The sequence below is a fragment of the Chlamydotis macqueenii genome, chromosome 5, assembly GCF_036417535.1.
Source record: "Chlamydotis macqueenii isolate bChlMac1 chromosome 5, bChlMac1.mat, whole genome shotgun sequence".
Lineage (NCBI taxonomy): Eukaryota > Metazoa > Chordata > Aves > Otidiformes > Otididae > Chlamydotis > Chlamydotis macqueenii.
In genome coordinates this window covers 72144244-72159097 of record NC_141560.1, presented here as the reverse complement: position 1 = coordinate 72159097, position 14854 = coordinate 72144244, and the positions used below count along the sequence as shown (strand labels likewise).

The 14854-nt window shown below is 63.1% G+C and overlaps 2 protein-coding genes across 2 annotated transcripts; one reads left to right on the top strand and one right to left on the bottom strand.

Moving 5' to 3' along the window:
* The first annotated feature begins 1474 nt into the window (after nucleotides 1-1474).
* LOC147600717 (ciliary microtubule associated protein 1A-like) lies at nucleotides 1475-5119 on the top strand. Its single transcript, XM_086749656.1, has 7 exons — nucleotides 1475-1640; nucleotides 1765-1890; nucleotides 2444-2644; nucleotides 2866-2964; nucleotides 3159-3403; nucleotides 3825-3965; nucleotides 4762-5119. Exons 1-7 carry the CDS (start codon nucleotides 1475-1477, stop codon nucleotides 4837-4839), a joined length of 1056 nt encoding a protein of 351 aa, XP_086605782.1. The 3' UTR covers nucleotides 4840-5119.
* A 6134-nt stretch (nucleotides 5120-11253) lies between these two features.
* On the bottom strand, nucleotides 11254-13424 carry LOC147600716 (ciliary microtubule associated protein 1A-like). The gene is made up of 5 exons (XM_086749654.1): nucleotides 13370-13424; nucleotides 12833-12958; nucleotides 12052-12252; nucleotides 11732-11830; nucleotides 11254-11408 (listed from the first exon to the last, which is right to left on the bottom strand). Exons 1-5 carry the CDS (start codon nucleotides 13422-13424, stop codon nucleotides 11254-11256), a joined length of 636 nt encoding a protein of 211 aa, XP_086605780.1.
* Nucleotides 13425-14854: the final 1430 nt, after the last annotated feature.

Genomic DNA, 14854 nt, shown 5'->3' with positions numbered 1-14854 from the left:
TGTTTTCACTTCTCAAAGTTGTTTGCAATCTTCTTCTAGGTTGCTTCGTTTACTTTCTCACAGGAAGCTTCATTACTTTCTCACAGGCGGCCTCATTATTTTCTCACAGGTGGCTTCAGTACTTTCTTACAGGCGGCTTCAGCGATGTCCTTGAGGCCTGCTGCTCACAAACATAACAATTCCGTTCGGTCTGGATTGTTCACTACGTGCCCCTGGTACTCCAGGTATCCAACACCTGGAAACGGTGCTCGCCGGCTCCGCGCCGAGATGAAGGGTGCGCGCAGGGGCCGGGGACAGCAGGCACCCAGAGCGTTGTACCGGGAATGCTCCCCGAGCTGTCCCGTGCAGGGACGAGCGGCGGGGTGGGACAGGAACGGGCTGACAGCAGTCAGAGCGCCCTGATGGTCACAAGCCGTAAAAGCCAGGGAGCGAGACCCTTGGTGGGCGCTAACCAAAGCCCCGGGTAACGCCTGGGGGCGTTAACTCAGAGCGCGACACCCTCGGGCGGGACCCTGGGGACCCTCGCGCTGCAGCTGTCAAAACTTGCACACCGCTGACAGAATCAGACGGCTCCAACTTCCCACCCCCATCCAAACCCTCCCAGGGAGACCGGAAAAGCCGCTTCATCTGTCTCCGGGCCATCGAAGGGGAAGAGCAGGGTTTGCTGTGAACATCAGCTGCTTTATTTCGACACCAAAGTCGGCTCCGACGTTTGTGCGCGCTGCGACGAGCGCGGGCAGGACAGCGCAGGCCTTTGAAACGGAGGCTGCCGTTGGCCCAGCTGGCAAAGGCGGGGGCACGCCGCAGCCTGCCCTGGGACCCGTGCACGCTGCTGCTCAGGTCTTTTTTCCCCTTGGGACCCGCAGGAGCTCCCGCAGCCGAGGAAAGGTGTCCACCAGCTTCTGGAGTGGAAACGGGCAGCAGCTAAACCTGCTTGGTTGCGTTTGTATTGGCCTCGGGCTCTGCCAGGGGGTCCAGGCGGTGAGAAAGTGACTCCGTGCCCGCGATGTCGGAGTATCTGTCCCTGCCGGGCGCAGCCCCATCGGCACGAGGATCCAGCCATAGAAGTGCTGGGGGGAGGTGTAGATTCCCTGACGGCCTGCGCGGGCACACGGCAAGAATCGACACCTGCCTTTGGCACCCAGCGGGTAACGGCCGCTCCCAAGAGATACGGCCACACCTGGCTAAGGCAGAGCCCCCGACAGCAGGTTCTGCTTACAGCCCCCAGCCCAGCTCGCCCTCCCCAGGAAACGCAAACACAGCTGAAGGGGCAGCTGGAAAACAGACCCAGAGCAGACATGCCGGGTGTCCACGTGCACGCCCACGTTATTATACGACCCCGGCGCTACAGGAGCACGCGGCTCCTTGGCGAAAGGCAAAAATCGCATCCGTTCTGCCCTCGCTGCTGCCGTGCAGAGCTCACCAAGGTCTGGCCCTGCGAGCTGGACGTCCCCGGCTCCCCATCAGCCATATGATGCGACAGGACACAGGACAGGCACCAGCGGCCTCTGTGATGTCACAGTGCGTCCCCACGACGAGCCGGGGCCACCTGGCAGCTGAGACCACAACCTCTCCTGCCCCATCGCTGCCTGCCCTCAGTCTCGCCGCACCCTGCGACCGAGAGCTGCAGCAGCCGACAGGCTCGTCTGTGCCCGCTCGGACGGTCAAGGCTGAGAAAGCGGAAGCGTTGCTGCTCCTCCCGAGGAGGCTTCCCAGCGCGGCTCTGTCAGGAAGGCCCTGAGCGACTTTCTGCTGTTGCCGCAGGCTTTGCGGGTGCCTCCAGCATGGACGGAGCCTGGGTGGGCACCTGGAGACCTCACCGCCCGCGCGGCCCCGTCGCGGCCCAGTTCACGGGCCCGGGCCCCAAGTACTCCATCCCTGGGACAACAGGTAAAAGCACCGTCGCGAGGAGGGGCGGCACGTCCGCTCCGTTCCCCTCTGCGCCAGGCCCCCGTGCTCTCGGCCGCAGCAAGGACACGGGCTGGCCAGAGGAAGGCTCAGGCTGCTGATGGGAGCGCCCGGGAAAGGGCCGCGGGCTCTGCGGAGCACGGAGGGGGCCTTAGCGGCACCGTAACCCGGAGCGCACAGGAGGAAGGCTGTTCTCCTCGTCCCTTTCTTCTCTACGGGTATTGAGGTTTCTTTCCATCGGGCCTCCGGGAAAGCAAACCATGAGAGATGTGATCTTCACGGTTGCTTTAAGTTGGCTCGCAACTGTTTTGGGGCGTAGTTCTTTGCGCCAGTAGCATTCTGGCCATACTGCGGTTAGCCGCACAGCGCCGGGAGCCGTTGCGCCTTTGGAGCGGCCCGCTGGCGTCATTCTTGGAGGAAGAAGTCGCAGGGGAGGGGAATTTGTTGAGGCCGGCGACTCCAGCTGCCCCACGCAGAAACTGGCTTTCAAAGCGCAGTTGCGGGCAGGTGGCCTTTCACGGGCTTTTCTTGCCAGGTTACCGGGATCACAATCCCACCAAAACCAAGGCCCCCGCGTACACATTTCGAGGGGCCGGCTCCCTGGTCACAGAGAGCTGCTCGCCCGGCCCCAGGTACTACGTCCAGTCCTCCATCACCAGGAACGGGAAGTACGTGGCTCCAGCACAGCCCATCTGCGGGCGCCACAAGATAAGGACAGAGGTCACCCCTGGACCCAGTGAGTACTGTTTCTCCAGCACTTCTTCCGGCCAAGCCAAGCGCGCCTCGCTGTTGCCCTGCGCTAGCGGGCTACCAAGCCATCAGCTCACGCCCGGAAGGAGCCTCGGAGGGTTCCGGAGAGAAAAGAAACAAGGCTGAGCGCCGCCTCCTGCCCTTTCCTCTTCGGCCTGGGGCAAAGAGCCCAACTTCACTGCTCTTCTCCGCTTCTCCTCCGCCCAGGCGAATACTCTGCCGACGAGGCCGACAAACACCGCTACAGACGCGCGCCGGCGCACTCCATGGTCTTCCGGCACGAGACTAAGGACGAGCGCTCTCCAGGTAAGGAACTGGGAGCCACGCGCCCCTGCAGCCTGCGTGTGCTCCAGGGAGCATCTGCTGGACAGCTTTTTCAACGGCCCCAGGGACGGGGCTCCGCAGCAGGCCGCAAGGCTCTCTTGACACGCTTCCTGATGTCCCAGAGCGCCAGCTCTCCCATCCCACACGAGAACCGGCAGCTGGGGCTCGGAGCCACTGACGCTGCGCCGCGGGCGGTGCAAGGTGGAGGCGACCCAGGGAGGGGCAGGACGTCCTTCCTGCTCCTCTCCGCGCCGGGCGCCGCTCCTCTCCCCGCAGGACTCGCTCTCTGCCCGTTCCCCCTCCAGGTCCTGGCACCTACACCCTGCCCAGGCTGCTGGGGCCCCGCACAGCCTACACCCACGCCAGCCCGTGCTACTCCATCCGGGGGAAGAGCAAGCCCTGTGCTGGAGGCCTCCCCGAGGTGAGCTACGCTCCTCCACTCTCTGGCCGCAGCAGCTGAAGCTCAGCCGCTCCCTCGGGGCAGGAGGGCTCCAGCGCCTGCTGCAGCCTCTCGTAATGCACCTTTGCCTGCACCGGCGGCAGAACCCCAGAAGCCGCGGATCCCTGGCTCTCCGCTGCCAGCAGCGGGAGAGGGGAGGCTCTGCCGGCACCCGCAGCCCCTCGCTTTCCAACACGGACCGCTTTGGTGGGGCAAAGCTCGTCGGCACTAACGGGAATCGCCCTCCTCCTCTGGGAACTCTGCCTCTCGGCAGGGGATCAGGAGGCGCCCTGGTTCCCCTCGCTTCCCTGGCTGGCCAGCCCAAGGAGCGCGGCCCGCGTGGGCGCCCGGCGAGAATCGCCGCCCGCCTTTGGTACCCAGCAACCTCCCGCCTCTCTTACAGACGCCAGGTCCTGCTGCGTTCCCCAAGGTGGAACTGGACGTCTACAAAACCAGGGCTCCCAAGTACACCATGCCGCTCAAAACCAAACTTGCCGGCGACCAAACGGTGAAGCCGGGGCCGGCAGACTACCACCTGGGAAAGGTAAGGCAGCCTGCCCGCCTCTCCTCCTCCGCTTTGCCACGAGCAGCCCTTCCGCATCCGCCCGTGCCGACGGGGCTCCTGGGAACTCGACGCCTCGCTGCAGCCACCGCCCGCGGGACAGCAGCCCGGCTGCCTTGGCCCAGAGCCGAGCAGAGGCAGGCCAGACAACGCGGCTCTGCCTGCCCGGTAGCCCAGCCATTCCACGCCGCTATGCGTGCACACATCACAAGCTCTTCGGGAGCAGGCGCCGCCGCCGAAGGGACGAGCAGACCTGGCTTGCGCACTGGGCATCGGCGGGGAGGGCAGGGGCGTCCGGCCAGGCCTGGCTGGAGCTAGAAGGCCTCTGGACTTGAGCAAGTTCCACCGCCAGCTCGGCTGCCGCTCTCCAGCTGGGCTCGCCCCGCCGGATGGCGCGGCCGTGGGGCTCCATTTGCCTCAGAGGCACGATCCGTTCTTTGGGCGGCCTCCTGAAAACCTTCCACGGGTGTATTTTGGCCGCCCCTGAGGTCCTTTCCTCTTGCCTTTACGTTCCTCCCCAAGAAGGGGAGAAACGCCACCGGGGAGCGGCAGCAGACCATCACAATGTCCTGATGACGCAGGAGGTTTCCAGCAAGCGCGCCGTGGGCACGGGGGCAGTCGGCTGCAAGCGCCCCGGCGCGCCGACAGCAACGCAGGACAAATGGCCGAGGCACACAGAGCGACTCGTTACGCCGGGCGGCCTTCCCTGATGATGAGCCTTCTGGAGAAGGTGGCGGCACCACGGTCACCTTTTTTTCTTCTCACTTTTCCCCTCTAGGTGACGCTGACCAAGCCCCGGGCACCTGCTCCCACTTTTGGTCTCCGGCATTCCCCCTACGTGGCCCCTCTGATATGAGTCCGATAAGAACATGCGCCCAGAGATCGTCTCCGTGCACCTTCTGCGGGGAGAGGGGCTGTGTGAGCGCCAACCGTCGGCTCGCTCGCTTCACGTCCGTGCCTCGGCTAAAACACCGCAAGCCGAGGACAAGGGGAGAGCTCCGGCACCGACAGCGGGAGCCAGGCAGAGCTCCGACGGCGCCGTTTCCCCCGACCGGAGCGAAGCGCTGCTCCGCGAAAGCAGTCCGGCCCTGCCCCGCGCTCTCCCACCCCCCGGCCCGGCGTCCCGCAGGCACGGGCTCGGCCCCAAGGCCCCAGTCCATCTCGGCACCCGCCTTGCCGGTGCGCACGGGCGGCTGCTCTCCAGGGAAGGAACGCCGCGCGGGGAAGCTCGCAGCCGTGCCTCTCCTGCCGCTCCCGCGCTGGGCAGCGCCCGCCCCAAGCTGGCGCCGGCAGCGCCCCGTGCCGCGGAAGCCGAGGGCAGGGCGGCTGTGCCGGGGGGCGGGAGGCGGCAGGGCAGCTGCCGGGGCGAGACCCACAACCCCCGCCCCGGCCGGACGGCGTGCCCCGCAGCCCCGGCCGGACGGCGCCGGAGCGGGGAGCTGTTCCCCGGGGGAGCCGCGGCGGCGGCAGCCCCGGCTGGGGCGGGAAAAGGCGGGGCGGAGGCCGCGCCCGGGCGCGGCCCCGCGCAGGAGGGCCCGAGCAGGTTTATTTCCTCGCTCCCCAAACCGCGGCGATTAGCCGCACCGATCCCCCCGCCGGCGCGGGTGCCGCCGCTCCCTCCACCCACGAGCTGCGCGGCCCCCGGCCCGCGGAGGAGCGGCGGGACAGCCCCGCGGGGAGCCCGCGGCTCTCAGGGGAGCTGCGAGGGGAGCTCTGCCTTCGGGAAGGGCCGGGAGCGCCCTCGGCTTCCCTGTACAACGGCTGCGGTGCACGCGGCTGCGTGAACGGAACCGGCAGCGAGCGGGAGCGGAATTACAAGGGCCAGAAACTGCCTCCGCAGCCGGGGACCGACCCCTGAGCGCCGACGTGCCAGTGAGAAGCCGCCGTTCTTTGTTGCGGCGCTGATGCGCGGGGGTCGCTCCGCCTGGCGCGCGTGCGGGTCTGGAAATCTGGGCAGAAGACATTCAGTGATTCCATGCATAACCACCGATAATTCCCAGAGCACAGACACAAAATCACCAGTTTTCCGATAAACCATTGATACCACATTCCCCACCCACTCGCGCACGCTGTCTTTCGAGTCAAGGGTCCTCCCGTGGTCCCGGGGGCCGCTGGAGCATCCCCTCCTCGACTCTGCTGGCTGAGCCCCCCTCAAATCTCCCTCTGTGGTCTCGGGAACAGGCCGCATCGTCCTGGACTTTCTGCCTGCAAAGGACTGGCTCAGGGCGCGCGTTCACACCTCGTTCTGCAGGCCTGCCTTTGCTCTGCCACCCTTGCGAACCGCCCCGGATGCGCCAGGCTAACTTCTGACTAACAGGTCTAAACCCGCCTGGTCCCTCTACGGATTAACAGAGCTCAGATAAAATTTAGCCTACATGGCTACAGTAATAGAGTAAGCCACAATCACCTCATGTTGACATTAAATTTTCCAAAATCATATTATTCTAAAATTATGTTGATTAATCATTTCTATCACATAACAAGAGGAAAACGGAGGCGCGGATGGGGCAGGGTCTGTTAAAGCTGCCGAGGCGAAGGAGGAACAAAGGCAGACGAGGGCTGGGGCAGCCGAGCGCACGCCGAGCTGTTTGTGGGGCGGTACGAAAGCGTTTCACCTGGGGTTTTAGCTGAAAAAGCAGCCAGTTTGGCTGTAGCACCGTTTAACACACGGACCGACGCCGGCGCGCTCAGGCTGGCTCACACTCGGACACCGGGTGTCCGGGGAAAGAGCAGGAGCCCCAGCACCCAGAGGGGCTGAGAGCTTGTTTCTTTTCAACCCACTGCACTCCCTCCGTGCTCAGTTTGGGGCGCTTTTTTTTTTTAACCCCTCTATGAGGGGTGTTTATGGCACAGTTTAACACTCACAAAGTGCATAAAAGGCTTAAGAGCCCTGGAGAGAAATGCCAGACTGCAGATCATACTCGTAACGCGACTGCAGGTTAGGAAGACGGGAATGGCAGAGCTCACACTCCCACAAGCTCCTTGTGAGCTAGGCGAGGAGGTAAAAACAATAGTAACCCCATGGGACCTGACAAGAAATTGCCAGAAACACACCGTTGTTAATGACGATAGCATGAAGCCATGACACTGGAAAACAAGGCGTGCAAAACACGACCATGAGCTCCTGGGGGGTTTCTTCAGCAGTGCTGGGGATTATGTGCGGCCGGGTGTTTGGAAGCCTCTTTTGACGCTTCCCATTTAACAGTGAGAGAAATCGGTGCCTGTCCTTGGGGAAGCACTGCTTCCCGCTGTGCTCCAGGTGTCTGAAATAACACGTGGGAAAAAATAGAGTGAAAAAAAATAAGATTCACCCTTTGCAGGAACAAGCTGTGACATGAGAAGAGAGGAAAGTGAGGGCAGGGTTCACATACAGACACATCTGTCGTAGTTCAGCCCCGATCGGACCAGACTACGCAGTCTCTCTCTCACTCCCCCCACCTTCTGAGAGAACAGGGAGAGAAAATATAAGGAAAAACGGCTCAAGGTTTGAGATAAGGACAGGGAGAAATCCTTAAAGTTACCGTCACGGGCAAAACAGACTCGACTTGGGGAAAACTATTCATTTATTACTACAAACAGCAGGATAATGAGACAGAGAACAAGATAACCTCCCTCCACCCCTCCCTCTTCCCAAGCTTAACATTATCTCTACTACCTTCCCCCCCCCGAGCGGCACAGGGGGGAAGAGGGAATGGGGGTTGCAGTCAGTTCATCATATGTTGTTCTACGCCGCTGCTTCATGGTCGGGGGAAGAACTCCTCACATTCCTCCCCTGCTCCAGCGTGGGGTCCCTCCCACGGGCCACAGTCCTTCGTGGAACTGCTCTGGCGTGGGTCATCTCTTCCACGGGTGCAGTCTCTCCAGAACAGCTGTCCCAGCGGGCCCTCCACGGGCCACAGCTGCCTTCAGGCACCCACCTCCCCTGGTACGGGGTCCTTCACGGGCTCCAAGTGGATCTCTGCTCCTCCGTGGACCTCCATGGGCTGCAGGGGGACAACCTGCTCCACCATGGTCGTCACCACAGGCTGCAGGGGAATCTTGGCCAGGAGCTGAATTACTCCTCCCCCTCCTTCTGAACTGACCTTGGCGTCTGCAGCCGTTCCTCACAACAGGCTGGTAGATGTCTCTCAGGATCTTTTTTTTACATCTCATTCACTTCTCATCTCCTCTCCACTTCTTGCAGCTGGGCCAGACCGAGTCGGGCCCAATCGGCTGCCTGGCGAGAGGCCAGAGGGTGAGGCCTGCAAGGCCCATGAGGCCTGCGCCTCCCCCTCTGCGCCTCTGCCCCCGCTCAGCTTCTTCACATCTTCTCTTCTCTCTTTTTTTTCTGTTTTCCCCTATTTAAATACGTTATCGCAGAGGCGTTATCACGAGACATTCTGCTACCAATCGGCTCGGCCTTGGCCAGCAGCAGGTCCGCCCTAGGCCCGGCCGAGTCCACTGAACAAAGGGGAGCGACTTCTAGCAGTTTCCTACAGAAGCTACCACCTTAGGCCCCCCCCCACTAAACAAAACCACGACAACATCATATACAGAACTTTTTTTTAATTAACACTCAAGGAAACAGAACTATACAGTTAACTCAGCTGGGACACTTGACAGCTAACAAACCTGCAGCAAAAGTGAGAAATCCTTGCAGAACCGGGAGAGCTATTAAAATTAGTTAATTGTTGAGGACAAGAGGCTGGCAGGTCTCAGCAGCAGACACATTTGTAGGGTTTTACACACGAAGCAGTGGGACAGAGTAAGCGCAGTTTGCAGGTGCAGCTGGTCAGATACCCATAGGAGACAAGCGGTGCAGCAGGAACGTCGGAGTCCGAAAGCGGGAGCAGGTGCCTGGGGCGTGATCCGCGTCATTCGTATGAGGTATTTCCTCACACTGCGCGTACCCACTAAGTGAGTGCCGCCACCACCACAATGCTGCTGCGATGCGCATCAGCACGGGTCAGCTCTGGCTCAGGCCCGGGAGGCAGGCCGGGTCACTTCACCAGCACAGGACAGCAAGGTGCGCCTGTCTTGCCCAAAGGTGCTGGAGAAACGGTACTCACTTGGTCACCTCCATCCTTATCCTGTGGCGTCCGCAGGCGGGCTGTGCTGGAGCCACGTACTTCCCGTTCTGGTGATGGATGAGATACCTGGGGCCCAGCAAGCAGCTCTCCGCAACCAGAGGTCTGGCCCCTCAAAACGTGTACTGGGGCTTTGGTCGTGGTTGGATTGTGATCCAGGAAACCCATGAAGAAAAGCCTGGTGGCCCAGTCATGGCCAGGTGGCAGCAAGGTCTCCCTGTGCCCATCCAGTCCTGAGGTGCTGATGGAGGGCTGGACATCGTCCCAAGGACGCCGAGAGCAGCTCTGTGTGACCAGAGGTCTGGCCCCTCGAAAAGCGTACTGGGGCTTTGGTTTTGGCTGGATTGTGACCCAGGAAACCCGTGAAGAAAAGCCTGGTGGCCCTGACTGTGGCGGGGCCAGCTGGACATCCTGGTAGGAGAGGCACAGCTCCGAGCTTCCCCGCGCAGCGTTCCTTCCCTGGAGAGCAGCCGCCCGTGCGCACCGGCAAGGCGGGTGCCGAGATGGACTGGGGCCTTGGGGCCGAGCCCGTGCCTGCGGGACGCCAGGCCGGGGGGTGGGAGAGCGCGGGGCAGGGCCGGACTGCTTTCGCGGAGCAGCGCTTCGCTCCGGTCGGGGGAAACGGCGCCGTCGGAGCTCTGCCTGGCTCCCGCTGTCGGTGCCGGAGCTCTCCCCTTGTCCTCGGCTTGCGGTGTTTTAGCCGAGGCACGGACGTGAAGCGAGCGAGCCGACGGTTGGCGCTCACACAGCCCCTCTCCCCGCAGAAGGTGCACGGAGACGATCTCTGGGCGCATGTTCTTATCGGACTCATATCAGAGGGGCCACGTAGGGGGAATGCCGGAGACCAAAAGTGGGAGCAGGTGCCCGGGGCTTGGTCAGCGTCACCTAGAGGGGAAAAGTGAGAAGAAAAAAAGGTGACCGTGGTGCCGCCACCTTCTCCAGAAGGCTCATCATCAGGGAAGGCCGCCCGGCGTAACGAGTCGCTCTGTGTGCCTCGGCCATTTGTCCTGCGTTGCTGTCGGCGCGCCGGGGCGCTTGCAGCCGACTGCCCCCGTGCCCACGGCGCGCTTGCTGGAAACCTCCTGCGTCATCAGGACATTGTGATGGTCTGCTGCCGCTCCCCGGTGGCGTTTCTCCCCTTCTTGGGGAGGAACGTAAAGGCAAGAGGAAAGGACCTCAGGGGCGGCCAAAATACACCCGTGGAAGGTTTTCAGGAGGCCGCCCAAAGAACGGATCGTGCCTCTGAGGCAAATGGAGCCCCACGGCCGCGCCATCCGGCGGGGCGAGCCCAGCTGGAGAGCGGCAGCCGAGCTGGCGGTGGAACTTGCTCAAGTCCAGAGGCCTTCTAGCTCCAGCCAGGCCTGGCCGGACACCCCTGCCCTCCCCGCCGATGCCCAGTGCGCAAGCCAGGTCTGCTCGTCCCTTCGGCGGCGGCGCCTGCTCCCGAAGAGCTTGTGATGTGTGCACGCATAGCGGCGTGGAATGGCTGGGCTACCGGGCAGGCAGAGCCGCGTTGTCTGGCCTGCCTCTGCTCGGCTCTGGGCCAAGGCAGCCGGGCTGCTGTCCCGCGGGCGGTGGCTGCAGCGAGGCGTCGAGTTCCCAGGAGCCCCGTCGGCACGGGCGGATGCGGAAGGGCTGCTCGTGGCAAAGCGGAGGAGGAGAGGCGGGCAGGCTGCCTTACCTTTCCCAGGTGGTAGTCTGCCGGCCCCGGCTTCACCGTTTGGTCGCCGGCAAGTTTGGTTTTGAGCGGCATGGTGTACTTGGGAGCCCTGGTTTTGTAGACGTCCAGTTCCACCTTGGGGAACGCAGCAGGACCTGGCGTCTGTAAGAGAGGCGGGAGGTTGCTGGGTACCAAAGGCGGGCGGCGATTCTCGCCGGGCGCCCACGCGGGCCGCGCTCCTTGGGCTGGCCGGCCAGGGAAGCGAGGGGAACCAGGGCGCCTCCTGATCCCCTGCCGAGAGGCAGAGTTCCCAGAGGAGGAGGGCGATTCCCGTTAGTGCCGACGAGCTTTGCCCCGCCAAAGCGGTCCGTGTTGGAAAGCGAGGGGCTGCGGGTGCCGGCAGAGCCTCCCCTCTCCCGCTGCTGGCAGCGGAGAGCCAGGGATCCGCGGCTTCTGGGGTTCTGCCGCCGGTGCAGGCAAAGGTGCGTTACGAGAGGCTGCAGCAGGCGCTGGAGCCCTCCTGCCCCGAGGGAGCGGCTGAGCTTCAGCTGCTGCGGCCAGAGAGTGGAGGAGCGTAGCTCACCTCGGGGAGGCCTCCAGCACAGGGCTTGCTCTTCCCCCGGATGGAGTAGCACGGGCTGGCGTGGGTGTAGGCTGTGTGGGGCCCCAGCAGCCTGGGCAGGGTGTAGGTGCCAGGACCTGGAGGGGGAACGGGCAGAGAGCGAGTCCTGCGGGGAGAGGAGCGGCGCCCGGCGCGGAGAGGAGCAGGAAGGACGTCCTGCCCCTCCCTGGGTCGCCTCCACCTTGCACCGCCCGCGGCGCGGCGTCAGTGGCTCCGAGCCCCAGCTGCCGGTTCTCGTGTGGGATGGGAGAGCTGGCGCTCCGGGACATCAGGAAGCGTGTCAAGAGAGCCTTGCGGCCTGCTGCGGAGCCCCGTCCCTGGGGCCGTTGAAAAAGCTGTCCAGCAGATGCTCCCTGGAGCACACGCAGGCTGCAGGGGCGCGTGGCTCCCAGTTCCTTACCTGGAGAGCGCTCGTCCTTAGTCTCGTGCCGGAAGACCATGGAGTGCGCCGGCGCGCGTCTGTAGCGGTGTTTGTCGGCCTCGTCGACAGAGTAGTCGCCTGGGCGGAGGAGAAGCGGAGAAGAGCAGTGAAGTTGGGCTCTTTGCCCCAGGCCGAAGAGGAAAGGGCAGGAGGCGGCGCTCAGCCTTGTTTCTTTTCTCTCCGGAACCCTCCGAGGCTCCTTCCGGGCGTGAGCTGATGGCTTGGTAGCCCGCTAGCGCAGGGCGACAGCGAGGCGCGCTTGGCTTGGCCGGAAGAAGTGCTGGAGAAACAGTACTCACTGGGTCCAGGGGTGACCTCTGTCCTTATCTTGTGGCGCCCGCAGATGGGCTGTGCTGGAGCCACGTACTTCCCGTTCCTGGTGATGGAGGACTGGACGTAGTACCTGGGGCCGGGCGAGCAGCTCTCTGTGACCAGGGAGCCGGCCCCTCGAAATGTGTACGCGGGGGCCTTGGTTTTGGTGGGATTGTGATCCCGGTAACCTGGCAAGAAAAGCCCGTGAAAGGCCACCTGCCCGCAACTGCGCTTTGAAAGCCAGTTTCTGCGTGGGGCAGCTGGAGTCGCCGGCCTCAACAAATTCCCCTCCCCTGCGACTTCTTCCCTCAAGAATGACGCCAGCGGGCCGCTCCAAAGGCGCAACGGCTCCCGGCGCTGTGCGGCTAACCGCAGTATGGCCAGAATGCTACTGGCGCAAAGAACTACGCCCCAAAACAGTTGCGAGCCAACTTAAAGCAACCGTGAAGATCACTTCTCTCATGGTTTGCTTTCCCGGAGGCCCGATGGAAAGAAACCTCAATACCCGTAGAGAAGAAAGGGACGAGGAGAACAGCCTTCCTCCTGTGCGCTCCGGGTTACGGTGCCGCTAAGGCCCCCTCCGTGCTCCGCAGAGCCCGCGGCCCTTTCCCGGGCGCTCCCATCAGCAGCCTGAGCCTTCCTCTGGCCAGCCCGTGTCCTTGCTGCGGCCGAGAGCACGGGGGCCTGGCGCAGAGGGGAACGGAGCTGTGGCCGCTCGTCCCCTGGAGGCGGCGGACGTGCCGCCCCTCCTCGCGACGGTGCTTTTACCTGTTGTCCCAGGGATGGAGTACTTGGGGCCCGGGCCCGTGAACTGGGCCGCGACGGGGCCGCGCGGGCGGTGAGGTCTCCAGGTGCCCACCCAGGCTCCGTCCATGCTGGAGGCACCCGCAAAGCCTGCGGCAACAGCAGAAAGTCGCTCAGGGCCTTCCTGACAGAGCCGCGCTGGGAAGCCTCCTCGGGAGGAGCAGCAACGCTTCCGCTTTCTCAGCCTTGACCGTCCGAGCGGGCACAGACGAGCCTGTCGGCTGCTGCAGCTCTCGGTCGCAGGGTGCGGCGAGACTGAGGGCAGGCAGCGATGGGGCAGGAGAGGTTGTGGTCTCAGCTGCCAGGTGGCCCCGGCTCGTCGTGGGGACGCACTGTGACATCACAGAGGCCGCTGGTGCCTGTCCTGTGTCCTGTCGCATCATATGGCTGATGGGGAGCCGGGGACGTCCAGCTCGCAGGGCCAGACCTTGGTGAGCTCTGCACGGCAGCAGCGAGGGCAGAACGGATGCGATTTTTGCCTTTCGCCAAGGAGCCGCGCACTCCTGTAGCGCCGGGGTCGTATAATAACGTGGGCGTGCACGTGGACACCCGGCATGTCTGCTCTGGGTCTGTTTTCCAGCTGCCCCTTCAGCTGTGTTTGCTTTTCCTGGGGAGGGCGAGCTGGGCTGGGGGCTGTAAGCAGAACCTGCTGTCGGGGGCTCTGCCTTAGCCAGGTGTGGCCGTATCTCTTGGGAGCGGCCGTTACCCGCTGGGTGCCAAAGGCAGGTGTCGATTCTTGCCGTGTGCCCGCGCAGGCCGTCAGGGAATCTACACCTCCCCCCAGCACTTCTATGGCTGGATCCTCGTGCCGATGGGGCTGCGCCCGGCAGGGACAGATACTCCGACATCGCGGGCACGGAGTCACTTTCTCACCGCCTGGACCCCCTGGCAGAGCCCGAGGCCAATACAAACGCAACCAAGCAGGTTTAGCTGCTGCCCGTTTCCACTCCAGAAGCTGGTGGACACCTTTCCTCGGCTGCGGGAGCTCCTGCGGGTCCCAAGGGGAAAAAAGACCTGAGCAGCAGCGTGCACGGGTCCCAGGGCAGGCTGCGGCGTGCCCCCGCCTTTGCCAGCTGGGCCAACGGCAGCCTCCGTTTCAAAGGCCTGCGCTGTCCTGCCCGCGCTCGTCGCAGCGCGCACAAACGTCGGAGCCGACTTTGGTGTCGAAATAAAGCAGCTGATGTTCACAGCAAACCCTGCTCTTCCCCTTCGATGGCCCGGAGACAGATGAAGCGGCTTTTCCGGTCTCCCTGGGAGGGTTTGGATGGGGGTGGGAAGTTGGAGCCGTCTGATTCTGTCAGCGGTGTGCAAGTTTTGACAGCTGCAGCGCGAGGGTCCCCAGGGTCCCGCCCGAGGGTGTCGCGCTCTGAGTTAACGCCCCCAGGCGTTACCCGGGGCTTTGGTTAGCGCCCACCAAGGGTCTCGCTCCCTGGCTTTTACGGCTTGTGACCATCAGGGCGCTCTGACTGCTGTCAGCCCGTTCCTGTCCCACCCCGCCGCTCGTCCCTGCACGGGACAGCTCGGGGAGCATTCCCGGTACAACGCTCTGGGTGCCTGCTGTCCCCGGCCCCTGCGCGCACCCTTCATCTCGGCGCGGAGCCGGCGAGCACCGTTTCCAGGTGTTGGATACCTGGAGTACCAGGGGCACTTAGTGAACAATCCAGACCGAACGGAATTGTTATGTTTGTGAGCAGCAGGCCTCAAGGACATCGCTGAAGCCGCCTGTAAGAAAGTACTGAAGCCACCTGTGAGAAAATAATGAGGCCGCCTGTGAGAAAGTAATGAAGCTTCCTGTGAGAAAGTAAACGAAGCAACCTTGAAGAAGATTGCAAACAACTTTGAGAAGTGAAAACATGAAAAGTACAGGACTTTCCAGGTTAACGGACATCCAGATTAGCTAAGTGCAAGTAGGAGGGATATGCAAATGTAACCATTAGAGCTTAAGCCAATCACGCAATGACTAGTAGGCATATTTTATCTTAGCAA